Source organism: Metopolophium dirhodum, chromosome 1 (genome assembly GCF_019925205.1).
Source record: "Metopolophium dirhodum isolate CAU chromosome 1, ASM1992520v1, whole genome shotgun sequence".
NCBI classification, from domain to species: Eukaryota; Metazoa; Arthropoda; class Insecta; order Hemiptera; family Aphididae; genus Metopolophium; species Metopolophium dirhodum.
Genome location: NC_083560.1, coordinates 144,362,880 through 144,378,159, shown reverse-complemented (window position 1 = coordinate 144,378,159; position 15,280 = coordinate 144,362,880). Strand labels below are relative to the sequence as shown.

Below are 15,280 nucleotides of genomic sequence, written 5' to 3'. Positions count from 1 at the left end.
CCAAAAATTCTGGTAGTATGAATCATATTCTGATAATTATAACAGTATTTTTTTTTCCGTGTGGTCATGGCGGTTAACACCACCGACCAGACAGTCTCCATCGCGGTTCAGAACCAGTTGTCCCGCTCGACCAATTGCAATACGACTAATAACGGTACGCGAACATGCCAAGACAAAATTCCGACCCCCTCGGTCGAACTCGAATTTCCGTCAGGTTTCGTAACAGCCCTATTAGATTCGCAGGCACAAAAAATGTACGTAAACCCGACAGTAGCCCGTAAATACGGCAAAACACCCACCCACGGACCAACAAACACAGTCCGGATGGCGGACAGTCGCACTGCAACAATCAGTGGCACCTCCACATTCGAAGCTAGGATAGGTGCACTCGATATAAAATTCGAAGCGACCATCCTAGACAATTTGTATTGCGACGCGTTACTAGGACACGACTTTCTTGTTAACAATGAAGTCTCTTGGTATTACGCCGCGTGCACAATTCACAAGGGTAAGCAAATTCGTACGTCGACATGTTGGAAAGGGAAATCTCAGCCACCCGCCACTCGTCCCGACCTGTCAAAATTAGAATTCGGAAACGACACCGAAACACGCGCGAAACTAACCAAGATTTTAAATTAATACGCTGTAGTATTCAGCGAAAAAGTAGAACGTACCAAATTAATTGAACACGAAATTCTGCTAAAAGACCCGTCCCCAATCGCGCTCAAACCATACCCATATCCGCAGCAGAAGCAAACTGCTATCGACGATATGGTACGCGATATGGAACTCCAGGGGCTCGTAGAACCAAGCTCCTCACCATGGGCCGCACCAGTAGTAATGGCAAAGAAAAAAGACGGAACTTTTCGTCTCTGTGTCGACTACAGGAGGCTTAACGACGTTACGGAATCCGACGCGTACCCTATGCCAGATCTCAACAAAATGATTAGGCAAATGCGGGGCGCGAAAATATTCAGCATTTTTGACCTTAAGTCGGGGTACTGGCAAGTTCCGCTACACGAAAATGCACGAAAATATACGGCATTCCGAACACGTAGAGGTCTATATCAGTTCAGAGTCCTCCCCTTCGGTCTAAAGAATAGTCCAATGACTTTCATGAGACTCATGAACGAGGTCATGAGGGGGTACCAGGATGATTTCGTACAAGTTTACCTGGATAATATTGTAGTATTTTCAAGGGACGAGTACGAACACCAGGCCCACTTAGACAAGGTTCTCGAGCGGCTCAAGAGGTTTGGACTAACGTGCAACACAAAAAAAATGTAAAATCGGTCTACGCGAAATTTCATTTTTAGGGCACATCGTAGACTCGGAGGGCATACAAAAACAACCGGAAAAATTGGTATGCATTGACAATTTTCCGGTTCCCAAAAAGGTTAGGGACGTACGTAAATTTTTGGGCGTGTGCAACTGGTACAACCAGTTCGTAGATAATTACGCGGATACCATAGCACCACTCACTAATTTATTAAAACAGGGAGTACGGTGGAAATGGACAGAGGTAGAACAACGCGCGTTCGAAACAATAAAAAACGCGCTAGTCACATCACCAAAATTGTCGCCACCCGATTATAGCAAACCGTTTTGTCTGCAAACAGATGCGAGCGAAATAGGAGCCGGTGCGGTACTTTTCCAACGGGGTGACAGACCGGAGGAAAGACGCATAGTGTCCTACGCAAGCAAAAAGTTTAGCGAAACGCAAACAAGGTACGCCGCGGTCGAACGCGAGTGCCTAGCGATAATCTGGGCGACAGACAAATTCCGTCCATACCTAGAAACCCGACGTTTCGAACTCCTAACCGACAACTCGGCACTAACATGGTTACACAGGGCTAAAGACAAAAATTCAAAATTAACACATTGGTCACTACAACTAGCTAATTTAGATTTTAGTACGGTACACGTCCCGGGAATACAAAACGAAGCACCAGATTTGTTATCTCGTGACCCGGCACCGGGCACACCCGTAGACGAAGATCAGTGTTGACCTCGAACCTGACCGAATATTTTCCATGTTCGATAACCACGTTAGTGACGACACACCAATCACCGCGACGACTCTCGGAAAGTGGCAGTCCGAAGACGCCACAATCCGCGAAGTAGTCGCCGGTCACAGGTGGGACGGGCCAGCGCGGAACACTAGGAGCACAAAATCGGGAACAAACGCATACGTTTTTTCCGAAGGTCTCTTACGCGTAAACGTAGGCTCCCACACACCCGTCGTGATACCAAAAACCAAAGCACAACATGCATTTGGAGGTGTCACGATCACGTCTTATCCAACCACCCGGGTTGGAAAGAGACGTACCGGGCGGTTCGACAACGGTACTATTGGAAAGGTCAAAAAAACGACGTCAGGTTATATGTCGGTGCGTGCCACGTATGTGCGTGCACGAAACCACTAAACTCACGTCCAAACGACCCAATGCAACCAAGAACCCCCCGTGAACCATGGGAAGTTATCAGTGTCGATCTCATGGGCCCATACCCGAGTTCTGGTAAGGGAAAATCGTACATACTGGTAGCAACCGACTGTTTTAGTAGGTGGACCGAGGCTTACCCCTTAGGAACAGCAACCTCTAAAACAATAATCGAAACGTTAGAACGCGAGTTCTTTTCGCGTTTCGGTTACCCCCGCGTGTGTCCCAGTGATAACGGCCCACAGTTTGTGTCAAACGAAATGATGAACGCGCTAGAACGCTGGAGGGCACAGGGTTGGACGACCCCAGTCTACCACCCGAGGGCCAACCCAGTCGAACGCCGTAATCAAGATTTAAAAAAAGGGTTACGCGCACAACTAGTAACGGGCAAACATAAATCTTGGGACACGAAACTACCCTCAATCCTATTTTCGATACGGAACAGGTGCAACGAACAGACATGCTACCCACCCGCGGTCCTTGTCCTCGGCAGAGAGTGCAAGAGACCCGGAGATTGGGCGCTGTCTAAAGCGGCACCGGTACACATCGAAAAAACACATGAAGAGAGGGTAGAGCGGGAAAAACGTATTTTAGGCAAAAAGGTAGTGGTAAAACCAAGCACGAACACCGGCACACCGGTGAAGTTCGGTAAGGGCGACGTAGTCTACTACAAAGCATACCACTTATCTAAGGCACACAAAGATTTTCACGCCGGTTTCGCACCAAAGTGGTGGGGACCGGTAAGACTGGCGATACAGGTCGGGAAAGGGGTCTTCCAAACCGACCAACAACCGCCGCGGAAAATACATGTGTCATGCCTAAAACGGGCACCGATAGGCCAACATTAAATAAACAATTATCTGTAATAACAATCATTTACAGACAACATGACCGGACAACAGCAGGAGAAGTGGCAGCAGGTTGCCGAACTCATACAACGGCTGGGGCTGGTATCCGGTGGCCAGGATGAGCCGCGAACAGCCGCCCAGGGCGCGAGGATGACTACCCGCCAACTCCTGCAGGACCCAGTGCGGGCGGCCATCTGCAACCGGGGCTGGGAGGAACGTACGACGGACATCCAGCGGAGGTTGCGGCCACACCGACCACCATCAACATCAACACCCGGTAACCGCACACCGTCCCTGACAAGGCCACCAACCCCAGCAACGACACCTGCCCCCGTAACACCTGCGGAGCCGGCACCGGTACCCAGGCCAACAGGGGTACTCCCCGGCCCAACGGGAAGGGTGAGGACGGAGGCGCAGCAGGCACGGAACTGCCGTAAATTCCAGCAGCTGAAGGAAAAGAGGAAGGCCAGGGAAAGCGAGGCAAGCCAACAACGTCGGCTTGCCAAGCAACCCGCGCCAACCTCAGACCCGGAAGCAGCCTGCACGCCTCCGGCCAAACCAACACCGATGGAGGTGGACAAACCGGCATCCAAGGACGGCAAGTCCGAGGAGCCGGGACAGCCCACCAGCCAGGAGTCGCCAGACCAATCAGAGGCCACGGTGGACATAACCGAGGCAGATTGCCTGGTGGCGTTCGAGGGGATGCCGGAGTTGGACGACACTCACTCGTTCTACACTCCGGTAGGGTCCCCAAAACACCCCCAGTAACACACACGGGCGCGGGCAAGTCTACCTCAAGTGAAAGCCAGAGGTAGTACAAGCCACCCCGTCCCATAAAGGCACACAGACACCGGTACAAGTGTACCCCGTGTGACAGGCGCGGATCCAGCCTACCTTAACGGGGGGGGCGGATTATAAATAAGTATACATATTTAGATACCTACTGCTAAATACGAGTATATTATATTATTATTATATATATATATATAAATAGTTATAAATGCAATAGTACAGAATGCAATTCCTGATTATTTATAAATTTATAATGAATACATAAACTGCATTAAATTTCTTTATTTCTTTATTTAATTATTTAAATTACATTTTTAAATCTATCTTTTTCTTTTAAAATACCTTTTAAAATTCATAATAAAATATAATATAACAATTTTGAAGTTAAAACATTTTAATTATGAATCAAATTACAAAGTCCAATCTTCTGTTAGATTGAGCAAATATATCTATAACTTCATCGTGGTTTATAATGACATCTCGATGAGCGTGTAATAATGCCAGTCCATTTAATCGTTCCTCTGATATTCTCGACCTCATCCATGTTTTGACTCGTCGTAGTGATGAAAAATTACGTTCAGCTGTTGCACCTGTAGCCGGTAACGTGATAAGTATTTTTAACAATACATTTATTCCAGAAAAAAGGTCCGGGTCACATTGTTTGATAGCTTCTAAAGGTGACGAAGGTAATTGTTCCTCTTGCAACCAATAATTGTGCCAAAGTTCAAATTCACCAATTATTGAAGATTCAAAAATATCTCTAGGTATATTTATTTCATGAGCTACTAAGTCACCAAATTGATTAATCACGTTTTTTATTTTATTTTCTAATTTAAATTTGTCATCAAAAATGGATTTTGTTTTAACTATGTTGGGCAACACTACGTCTAGATCAAAAACTGACATTAAATCTTCATCGAATCTAGATTCTAAATCATATAGTAAATTATCGAGAAAGGGAATAAAAAGAGTTATTCTAAAATATTCTTCAACAGATTGAGTTTGAGGATTTTCTCTGTTTTTCATTACTTCAGATAATCTTGGCTTGTTAATTCCGATTGAAATCCCCAAGTTGGCCATCTGATTTTCAGCGGTTTTAAATATTTTGTTAAAACAGTTGGAACTATTTTCTCGTTTTTTTTTCAAAATAGAAATTACATTTTTAATTATAGTAGTAGCTGAAAATTTGTCCTGGCTTTTGGACTGCAATAATTTACTTACTGGAGATGTTAAAGTAAAAATTTCTGAAACAGTTGTTAATGTCAAAATAAATTCTCCAGTCGATGCTGATTTAGATAAGTAAGATGCTTTACTTGCGGTATTTATATCATCCCAATCTGATATTTTGTCTAATGCCTCGATTATGGAACTTAGGCCAGTGAAAAATTGTAAAATACAGTCATGTTTTTCCACCCATCTTGTCTCACATAATGAATGTAATGATGATTTTAAAGTATTTTTCAAAATATAGTTTTTTTTTGCTGATGAATTAAAAAAATTAATTATTTCTTTCATTATTCCGAAAGCATTTCTTACAAATTTAATTTTGCACCCTTTCATAATAGACAAATTTAAGGCATGACTAAAACAAGTGCATTTGATTGCATTTTTCATTTTTTCTTTAAGTGTTTTAACTGCTCCACATTTTTCGGATAGCATAACACTACATCCATCTGTTGTAATTCCGACGCAATTTTCAAATGGTAAATCAAGTTTTTTAAAAATGCTCAAAACTGAATTTCCTATAATTTCACCAGTCATTTTAGGTTCTACTTCCCCTCCAGTATTTTTATAATTGTCTTTATGACAGTCTAAGAATCCGATAAAATCTTCATACACTTCATTTTTATGGACATATCGAATAACAGTGACTAACTGGGAAATATTTGATACATCGGTGGTTTCATCAAAAATAACACTATAAAATTTTGATTGTTTTACTCTTTCCAACACATTTTTTAGTATCAAATTTCCTATAATACAAATAAGTTCGTTCTGTGTCGTTTTACTAATGTAAGTGGCTCTAGACTCGGAACTTAATAAATGATTTTTTAAAATCTCATCACCAGATGAAATTCTGAAATTTAATAATTCCCTGAAATTTCCATTATTTTCTGTAGGCTTTTGAGAATCGTCAAATATACTGCCATCATCGCGATGTCCTCGAATAGCAATATTTTGTTTACCAAGAAATATTAACGAGTCAATTATTGGTTTCAACCGAGATCTGTTTTCTTTAACTTGTTCATAATGAGCTGTATTTAGTTTATTGGTAATTTTATTTTGTGGATTATTATAAATATGTAAAAATGATTTTCCATCCTGAACGGCGTTTTTATGGTAAATATTTCTACTATGAGTTTCTAGGTAACCATCCTTTCCAAGAAGTTTAGCAAATTTGGTTAAAGGTTCGGTTACTAGACACTTAAGAGGCATTGTATTTTTTGATCCTGTGCCAGTATTAGAGTGATTAAAAACTGAACAATAAACACAGAATAAACCATTCATAGATTTTGATATCACTAGCCAAAAATATTTTTCCAAATGCTCTAATTTTACGTATCTTTTTTCTATACTACCACATTTTTTGTGAGTAGAAAAGGGAAAATTATTTTTATTTAGGGGTCTCCAATGATCTTCAAGAAGTTGTTTTTTAAAAATATTATTAATGTGTAAATTTGAATTTAAAAAATCTCCAATATCTAGTTTTTTATTTAAATTAATTTCAGTGTTTAGTGGTTGACAAATATTTAATTCAATTTTTTCTTTGGATGATAAAGACGACTCACTTGAATCCACTGCAATTCGATTTTTATTTTCCTCAGTTGTTCGATCATCATTTTCCACAGTACTTGCACTAGTTGCACTTTTCTTTTTAAAAAAATGTGTAATATCGACATTTTTCCTCTTAGACATTATGTTTTTGTTCAATAAACGAATAAAATGAAATAATTACAGTATAACAACTTACAACTATAATACAAACGTCACCAATTAAATTAAAAGAATAAATCGCGGTCACTTTTAACGGCGTATTACGAGAAATATAATTTCGATTATTAAGGAAATTATACGTAATACGAGTACGCGTGTATATCTGCGGTTGTCAAACTAAAGACTAAAGAGTGTCTAATCTAATGTCAACAGTCAACACAACAATTATTACTATTATAGGTACTGCTAGAAATAAATTGATATCTGTATTATAAATATGTATATTTCAGGCAGTCGAGAATAAGGAAGATTTAATATCTGTAAACAAAATAAACATGTAATCTCATACTATTTTTAGGACAAAACTCTACGATTCGGCTGGGCTGGCCGGCTGGTGGTTGTCGTCGCTCATACGGTCGCAATAATATTGTTGTCATATGTTTATGTTATAAAAATAAAAGACAAACATTTGTGACAATAACAATTAACAATACGTTAGAATGGTATAACACAAAATAATGTAATTTAATAGTACAACAAATTCGATACAACACATTTTGATACGGCTGACGGGGGGGGGGCGGCCGCCCCTACCGCCCCCCACTGGATCCGCGCCTGCCGTGTGACGGTTTGGCGGGGGAGTATGACACGGTACGCAGCGGCCACCAGTACAAAGTACAGGTACCGCAGCGACCAGTCTACATTTTTCGTCAACCGCCACTACGGGCTACAGCGCGACAACGCCAACTCCCCCACCACGTCACAAAGGCACAAGGTGGGACGGGAAGGCGAGTCGCGTAGAACGAGTACCGGCCGTCGTAGACTAGTCTCTAGTCAAAAAGACACACGTAACGACCACAACCTACATACCTATTTCATATAGCCGCCGTCTGTGGTTCTTGTTTCTTTTTTCGTCAATATCGTTTCGTATACATATATTCATTATAATTATATACGTCAATAAATACAAATCTTGTCACCGAAATTGTGTTGTCATATTCGTTTCAAACCTATAACACCACCTATTCTACCCCATCAACGACCGGCTCTCCGCGGACCACCTACCACCACCGTCGTAGCCGCGTCAACTACATACACGTTCTTCTATGATACGGTTATGAAGTTGAACTAACGGAGAAGGACCGGGTTGTAATATTTTTTTCAAATGCTGTAAATAATTTTCGAAAGGAAAAGCTGAAAAATTATCTACTACACCATATTTTTTGCAGTCATTTGCCAAATGAATAAACGAATGTACATTGTATGAAACATTTCCACCAAATACTTGAGAAAATGTTTTTACAAAATGTTTAGCTAAAGCATTGGCATAATCATTTTGGCTATAAACAGTTTTACTACAGCTCAAAATTCTCATGACAATATTAAACATTATTAAATTGTTATACACAGGTAAACTAACTATATGTTTAAATTAAAATGGTCCCGTGTACAACATTATTTGTCGTAGTTCGGTAGCTTTAAAGGTATGGAAGTCACTTAAGTTGTCTGGCACACGAACAAAGTCTGAACATAGATATTTTGAAATAATTTTCAAACGATTATTTATTAAGATGATTTGATCCTTAGAAAGTCGAATTTGACCACATGAATTAACAACTTTAGACCCTCTTACAATACAATGTAATATTTTTTTCATAATACCCAAGCAACAAATATGCATATAGTCCAAAGGGATATTTGAGAAAAGCCCGATACCAGTAATATCTAATAAAGGAGATATTCCAACATGATGTTCTTCATTAGTACGGTTTAAAAATGAATCATCAGTTCGTTCTTGAGCAGTTTCGTCATTAAATGATACACTACCATGCAAATACTCTCCTTCGACCATACATTTTTCACAACTGAAGTATCCAGAGTGCCCTTTAACCTGTTTAATATAAGCTCGAGCTGGTGCATCAGCAATTAATCCTTTTAAATGTACACTTATATTGCTATCATCAACTTGCAAACCATTATTTATGAGATCATTAAGTTCAAGAATAAAAAGAGAGAGGTATTCATGAACATTGTATGGTTTTTTTTCTCCAAAATAAGAACCAACAATGAAAGGTTTTATAGAATTATCAACAAAAATACCACATAAAATAGGCCACAATGATTTGCCCTTTCTGTCAATTGGCAACCCATCAATATTGAGCCATAATTCAAAGACCGTTAGTTGACGAACGTGTGGATCTCTATTTAATAAATGTTTTAATCCATTGGAGATACCAAAATGGATGTACTGACCACCAGTGATTGTTTTTATTTCTACACTTCCAGATCGGGGAGTTGTTAATAAGGTCTTGGAATCTGTTGGCAATGATTTTAAGCTCTCCAAATTATCCACAGATTTCAATAATTTTAATAATTCTGAAGCACGACTTCTTGGAAGTCTAGAATTAGTTATTAACGAGGCTAGTTTTAAATCAAAAGTATTCAAATCGGGTACATGTTGAAGAATATTTATTTCTCTAAGTTCCAAACATGGTTCAGGCTCATTATTAGAATAACGTTCGATAACTCCTGGTAACGTATTAAGGCTTGAATCTATTTGGGAAAATTGTTCAGGTGGTTCGACTTGTTTGGATTGAATAGAAATAACATTATCTGTGTTGTTGACTAAATAATTGATTTCAACAACCTTTTCTCTCCGTCTTTTAGAAACTTGTGATAAGCAGCTACTGGGCTTATAAGCAATTTTGGGCATTTCCTTAAATTTTAAAATAAAATGAATCGATCAAAAAACAAACATTTGAATAATTACTAAAACTAATTATTTATTTAGCTTAATTTATTTCAATTCTAACTTATACAAAAATGTGGCTCTATATAAAATGGATTAATATTTAATACTGCTTTTTTAATACTGCTTATTGACAAAAGAAAAAAATGCCATTAAAACTGTAATTTCTTTTATATTGGACGCTGGCTTTATTATATAATTTTAAAATGTAATGTATAATTTTGTATCATGCATAACTTATTAATTGTTGAGAGCTATCCATAGTTTTGTAATAATATAGCTAATAAAAAAAAAAAAAATAAAATAATTTACGGTCATACCTATTATTTAATTGTGTAGGTATATAATACCATAAGATTTAACTTTAATTAAATGGGTATTGTTATTTATTAGAAGTCTAAATAATATATTGTTAGAAAAAATTTAAATTCTGTGTACAGAGAAATTAAAACTGATTGTAATAATTGGATTTTAAAGAATTAGCTTGTTAATTAACTTAATTGGTAAATATAATTGGCTAAAAGACTTAGGTATTCTTTATAAATAATAATATACATATTATAATATAATAATAATACAACAATTTACTTAACTAAAAAGGCTAATATTATTTTTTAAACATAATAAAATTTGTTTTTTAAAAACAAACGTCTTTGAATATTCTTAAAAACTGTTAAGTTACCTACATAAATTATATTTTACCTAACTAATGATGAGTACCTACTAACATATTTTAAACATTTTCTGATTTCCATGTTTCTATTGGACAACATTTAGAAGGTACATATATTATTCTAATTTACTACCTATATTTATGGGCATTTACTTCTTTCAATGATTTAAAATAACTATCAAAGTTACTTCACTCGCTCACTTATACATCACACACAAATTGTTTAACTATTGTTTTAGTCTTAAAATTATGTACTACACGAATTTATTTAAAATTGTTTATATATTTTATAGCATAACAATTTTCTACAATTATAATTGTTTTCAGCTTAAAATAAGTAACAATAAAATAGTTATTATTATAATTGTATAAATACATTTGTTTTTATTAAAATTTCATAAAAACTAATAGGTACCAAACTAACTATGTAGTTAGATAGCTCGATAATATTTAATTGATTTTAACTCCAATCCCACCTTTAATAATTACAATGGGTAGGTATAACACTAACTTTATTGGCAGTGAGTACATTGCGTGCTGTCACACACAGAATAGTCTTATATATTACCCTATATAGGGTAACCCAGTAAACATTTATACGAATATAAAACGTATAATATACGTATACATTAAACTAACCCTACGTATATTATACGTACATATTTAGTTTAAGAATAGTTTAATTGTGGCATATATTTTGGGTCAAAAGACAGATATTTCACGAATATTATACGTTTAATAAACATTAAGTTTATACGTTTATTGATCGTATAACCTACGTATAGATTTGACGTATATGTTTCGTATAAAATCAGTATATATATATAAATATAACACGTATATTTTCCGTGTAAAACTGGTATAAATACAAACATTTCTTACATATATTTTCGGTGTAAAACTGGTATAGATACAAATATTTACCACGTATATTTTTCGTTTAAAAGAGGTATAGATCCAAATATTTAACACGTATATTTTCCGTGTAAAACTGGTATAGATTCAAATATTTACACGTATATTTTGCATATAAAACTGGTATAGATACAAAATGTATATTACCCATACCAAATCTGAAATTATGTAATCAATATTATATTAAATAATGTTGTATACATTATATATAGTAAAATATTATACAGTATTGCATATCATGTCTGATACACATAGATATTAAAACAGAAGGGATTCTAATAAATAAATAAATAATTACGTATTAAGTATTTCACTGTATATTGCAATACAGTAAATGTATTAAAATCAAAAACTTAAAAAACTTATTCCATACCTATATGGATATGTTTACATATTATATATAAATGAAAAAAAAAAAAACAATATTATGTATCACTTTCTCCTTGGTGCTTGTTTTAACCAATCACTAATTTGGTTTTTTATGAGTGGTACAGGTTCATCAGGAAATAAGTGTTTCACACTATCTATAACAGAATTGTATATAGAGATGAAAAATGTATAATAAGTTGAATAGATTTTATAATTTTGACATCGATCAATCATCTGATCAGTATATAGTATTAATTTAATAATATAAATTAATTAACTTACCAATTGAAATAGTGTACAAGTCCATTTTAACAAATGCTAACTTTATGCCCCTTTTGCCATCGACATTTAAAAGTTCAGCTACTCTATTGTCCATTAATATTTTTAGCATTTGATAAGTAGTACGCTTGGAATCAAATGATTTCCCATTTCTGCGAAGTACTTGAGCCTATTTGATAATTAATTAACTGTTCAATAAAATAATAATGTTATATTTGTTTTAAACTTACTAGAATTTTTTTTTGTTCATCATTTGATTCCAGTGCCTTTAATTCTTCAAAATTTTTTACTGGTATTTTTAAATTAGATCTATCAAAATAGCTTTTATCCTCATTATTAAATCCTTTGTTATTTACCATTCTGATTAAATCAACAAGATATTCTTGGTTTTTGGCAAGGTCTACTTTTAATGTTTCGTTGTCTTTTTTTAATACATTTATCTGTCCTGCAACTGATAAAAGAGCTTAATAAAACAAATTGTATTTAAAATAAATATAATTTAAACTGTGATGTATACCATTTTTTAAGACATGACCAATATTCATCAACATTTGAGTAGTGTCTGGTACATGATCATCTATAAATAGTAAGTAATCAAAAATACAGTTGTTGAACATATTTAATTGATTAATGATGATAATATAGATTATTACCACAGATAGTTAATGGCTGACTATACTCCGACCGGAATAAGAACGTACCCGGGCGGCGGACTAAATCAGGTTTGTAGTGCGCCGGTCGTCTCTGATTGGCTGAAACATTTACGGTCGCATCGGTATACAGCGCTGTCTCAAATTACCACATAATACACCGTGTTGTAGTGATTCAGCTGCTCATCAGCATACAACGTTTGCTGCTATAGTGCTATTTAGTTGATTTTATTTTATACTACGATTTGTTTATTTGAAGTGATACTGTCATCATTATGAGTTCTTCAGATGAAAAAACACCACAAATTATGACTCCAAAGAAAAAGAATCCTAAAGGAAAAGTAAGTTAACATTGTTTTTTTCTAATTAATTATTACAAATTTTTACAAGAAAATTATCACATACTATTAACCTACCATTAACCTAGCTAAACTAGCAATAAAATATATATTTTTTTTAATGCCGGTTCACAAGAAGCATATAAAATATTTTTGAAAAGCTTAGCGCGTATGAATTAAGTCCTACCATAATAAAACGTGTGTCTTTTGCGATATTAATCAAATCATTCAAAATAGTATCGGTACATCAAAAGTGTAAATCGAGTTTTATATATTTCATTTAAACGATGTTCATCTAAATCGTATAAAATGGTTACATGGTGTAATATAACGTACGTTTTTCTACCGTTTCTTTTGCTTTACCTTCAATACAATAGGTTTCGTAACATTCCTTTTTCGACCGTTAAGATGACCCCTCTTATTATGAGATACAGGTGTTCAGTACGTGCCTGCATGAAACGGCTATTACAAAATTCCACATATTACATTTAAGTATACACGATTCCACATGATTTTTTTCATGTATAATAATATAATAAAACATTTTAAAACTATTGAATATTAAAAAAGTTAATGCATTAATCAAATAGACCTGTTACACCCTGTACACTGGATGTTTCAGCATTATTTGACAATTATAAAAAATTATAAAAATCCCTGTTAATGTATATTAATTAAGCCTTTATATATTTTGAAAGTTTGCGAAATTTTTCATTCAATTATCGTATTTCTATCGATATTAGTTTTTTATATCATTTTTAGTCAGATTATTTTGTCGAAAACTTATCGTTACACGCTTGTAAAACAAGTATAGAGAAAAGAGATGTATTTATGAACACTTTTCAATTTATTATAGAATAACAAACATATTACTTATCTTTTTGAATAAAAAATAATATTAATTAAATAATGGTTCTTACTTTTCAGCCTGTCTGTAGTGGTCAGAAATTGATCATTATCAACCACTACAAGTCGGTATTGAACAATAGCGGCAAGATGAAGTTTCGTGAGCTCATCACTCACATTTCTGAAAATCTTGGTATTGGTTACCACACAGTTCGTAAAACAATATCAGAATACAATACTACAAAATGTGTGAAATCACCTAACCGAAAAAGACAAAAGCCTGGTATTGTTGACAAAATAGATGAATTTGATAAGAACGCAATACGCAGAAAAGTTCATTCATTTTGGTTCAACAAAGAACTGCCAACAATTCCAAAGTTATTATCGGCAATAAATGAAGACGAAACCTTGCCAAATATTAAAAAGACTTCTTTAGGAATAGTGCTTAAAAGTTTAAATTTTAAATATACTAAACGTCAAAGAAATAGTTTCCTTTTAGAAAGAAGTGATCTGGTTGCTTGGCGTAGAAATTATTTGCTACAAATTCGTCAATTTCGAGAGGAAGGAAGACCAATCTATTATTTGGATGAAACGTGGATTAATGTTGGGGACTGTAGCACCAAAGTGTGGGTTGATCAAACGGTCACATCACATAGAATGGCATTCCTGGAGGGACTGTCGACCGGTGCACCAAATCCAACAGGCAAAGGGAAACGCTTGATCATCCTTCACATAGGGTCTACCGATGGTTTCTTACAACGTGGATTGTTATGTTTTGAATCTAAAAAAAATACGTCCGATTACCATGACGAAATGAACGGGCAGACATTCAAAGAATGGTTTGAAGAAATATTGCCTCTACTCAAGGATAACGCCGTTGTGGTGATGGACAACGCACCATATCATTCGGTAAAATCAGAAAAGGTTCCAAATATGAGTTGGAAAAAGGCAGATATTGTTAACTGGATACTATTAAAAGATGAAGAAATTGATATCACCAATAAGGCAAAAAGCGACCTCATAGAAATCGTGAAACGTCTCAAACCTAAGTAATTATAAAACAAATCAAATAATAATAAAAACGCTAATTAATGTTTTTTTTAGGTATAACACTTACGTAATTGACGATATTGCAAAAGAAGCCAAAAAATCAATATTAAGACTGCCCCCCTACACTGCGAATTAAACCCGATTGAACTGGTTTGGTCGATGGTGAAGCAATATGTCAAAGCCAACAACACGACTTTTAAATTAACTGATGTAAAGAATTTGCTTTACCAAGCCTTAGATAGGGTAACACCGGGAGACTGGCAGAACTTCATATCTCACGTGATAACCGAAGAAAAAAAATTATGGAGTATGGAATTTATATGTGACGAGATGATCGATGAACTTGAGACAAATCCAAATTACATCCTAACCATAGGCGATACGTCCGACTCATCC

The 15,280-nt window shown here is 35.6% G+C and overlaps 3 protein-coding genes across 3 annotated transcripts; 1 reads left to right on the top strand and 2 right to left on the bottom strand.

The window, feature by feature from the left end:
• Positions 1-4,354: 4,354 nt before the first annotated feature.
• On the bottom strand, positions 4,355-5,778 carry LOC132936242 (uncharacterized). Its single transcript, XM_061002934.1, has 2 exons — positions 5,395-5,778; positions 4,355-5,325 (listed from the first exon to the last, which is right to left on the bottom strand). Exons 1-2 carry the CDS (start codon positions 5,738-5,740, stop codon positions 4,487-4,489), a joined length of 1,185 nt encoding a protein of 394 aa, XP_060858917.1. The 5' UTR covers positions 5,741-5,778; the 3' UTR covers positions 4,355-4,486.
• A 5,895-nt stretch (positions 5,779-11,673) lies between these two features.
• LOC132933078 (uncharacterized) lies at positions 11,674-12,617 on the bottom strand. The gene is made up of 4 exons (XM_060999409.1): positions 12,518-12,617; positions 12,231-12,463; positions 12,004-12,169; positions 11,674-11,876 (listed from the first exon to the last, which is right to left on the bottom strand). Exons 1-4 carry the CDS (start codon positions 12,615-12,617, stop codon positions 11,785-11,787), a joined length of 591 nt encoding a protein of 196 aa, XP_060855392.1. The 3' UTR covers positions 11,674-11,784.
• Positions 12,618-12,925: 308 nt separating this feature from the next.
• On the top strand, positions 12,926-14,887 carry LOC132933077 (uncharacterized). The gene is made up of 2 exons (XM_060999407.1): positions 12,926-12,991; positions 13,916-14,887. Exons 1-2 carry the CDS (start codon positions 12,926-12,928, stop codon positions 14,885-14,887), a joined length of 1,038 nt encoding a protein of 345 aa, XP_060855390.1.
• The last annotated feature ends 393 nt before the right edge of the window (positions 14,888-15,280 follow it).

Bases quoted from the DNA above. Each gene is read 5' to 3' on its own strand.
- LOC132933078 (XM_060999409.1), bottom strand. From the start codon at position 12,617: ATGTTCAACAACTGTATTTTTGATTACTTACTATTTATAGATGATCAT. The intron at 12,464-12,517 runs GTATACATCACA...TGTTTTATTAAG, and splicing joins TGGTCATGTCTTAAAAAATG to CTCTTTTATCAGTTGCAGGA. The intron at 11,877-12,003 runs GTAAGTTAATTA...ATTCTGTTATAG, and splicing joins CTTGTACACTATTTCAATTG to ATAGTGTGAAACACTTATTT.
- LOC132936242 (XM_061002934.1), bottom strand. From the start codon at position 5,740: ATGCTATCCGAAAAATGTGGAGCAGTTAAAACACTTAAAGAAAAAATG. The intron at 5,326-5,394 runs GTAAAGCATCTT...CAACTGTTTCAG, and splicing joins GGATGATATAAATACCGCAA to AAATTTTTACTTTAACATCT.
- LOC132933077 (XM_060999407.1), top strand. From the start codon at position 12,926: ATGAGTTCTTCAGATGAAAAAACACCACAAATTATGACTCCAAAGAAA. The intron at 12,992-13,915 runs GTAAGTTAACAT...CTTACTTTTCAG, and splicing joins AAAAGAATCCTAAAGGAAAA to CCTGTCTGTAGTGGTCAGAA.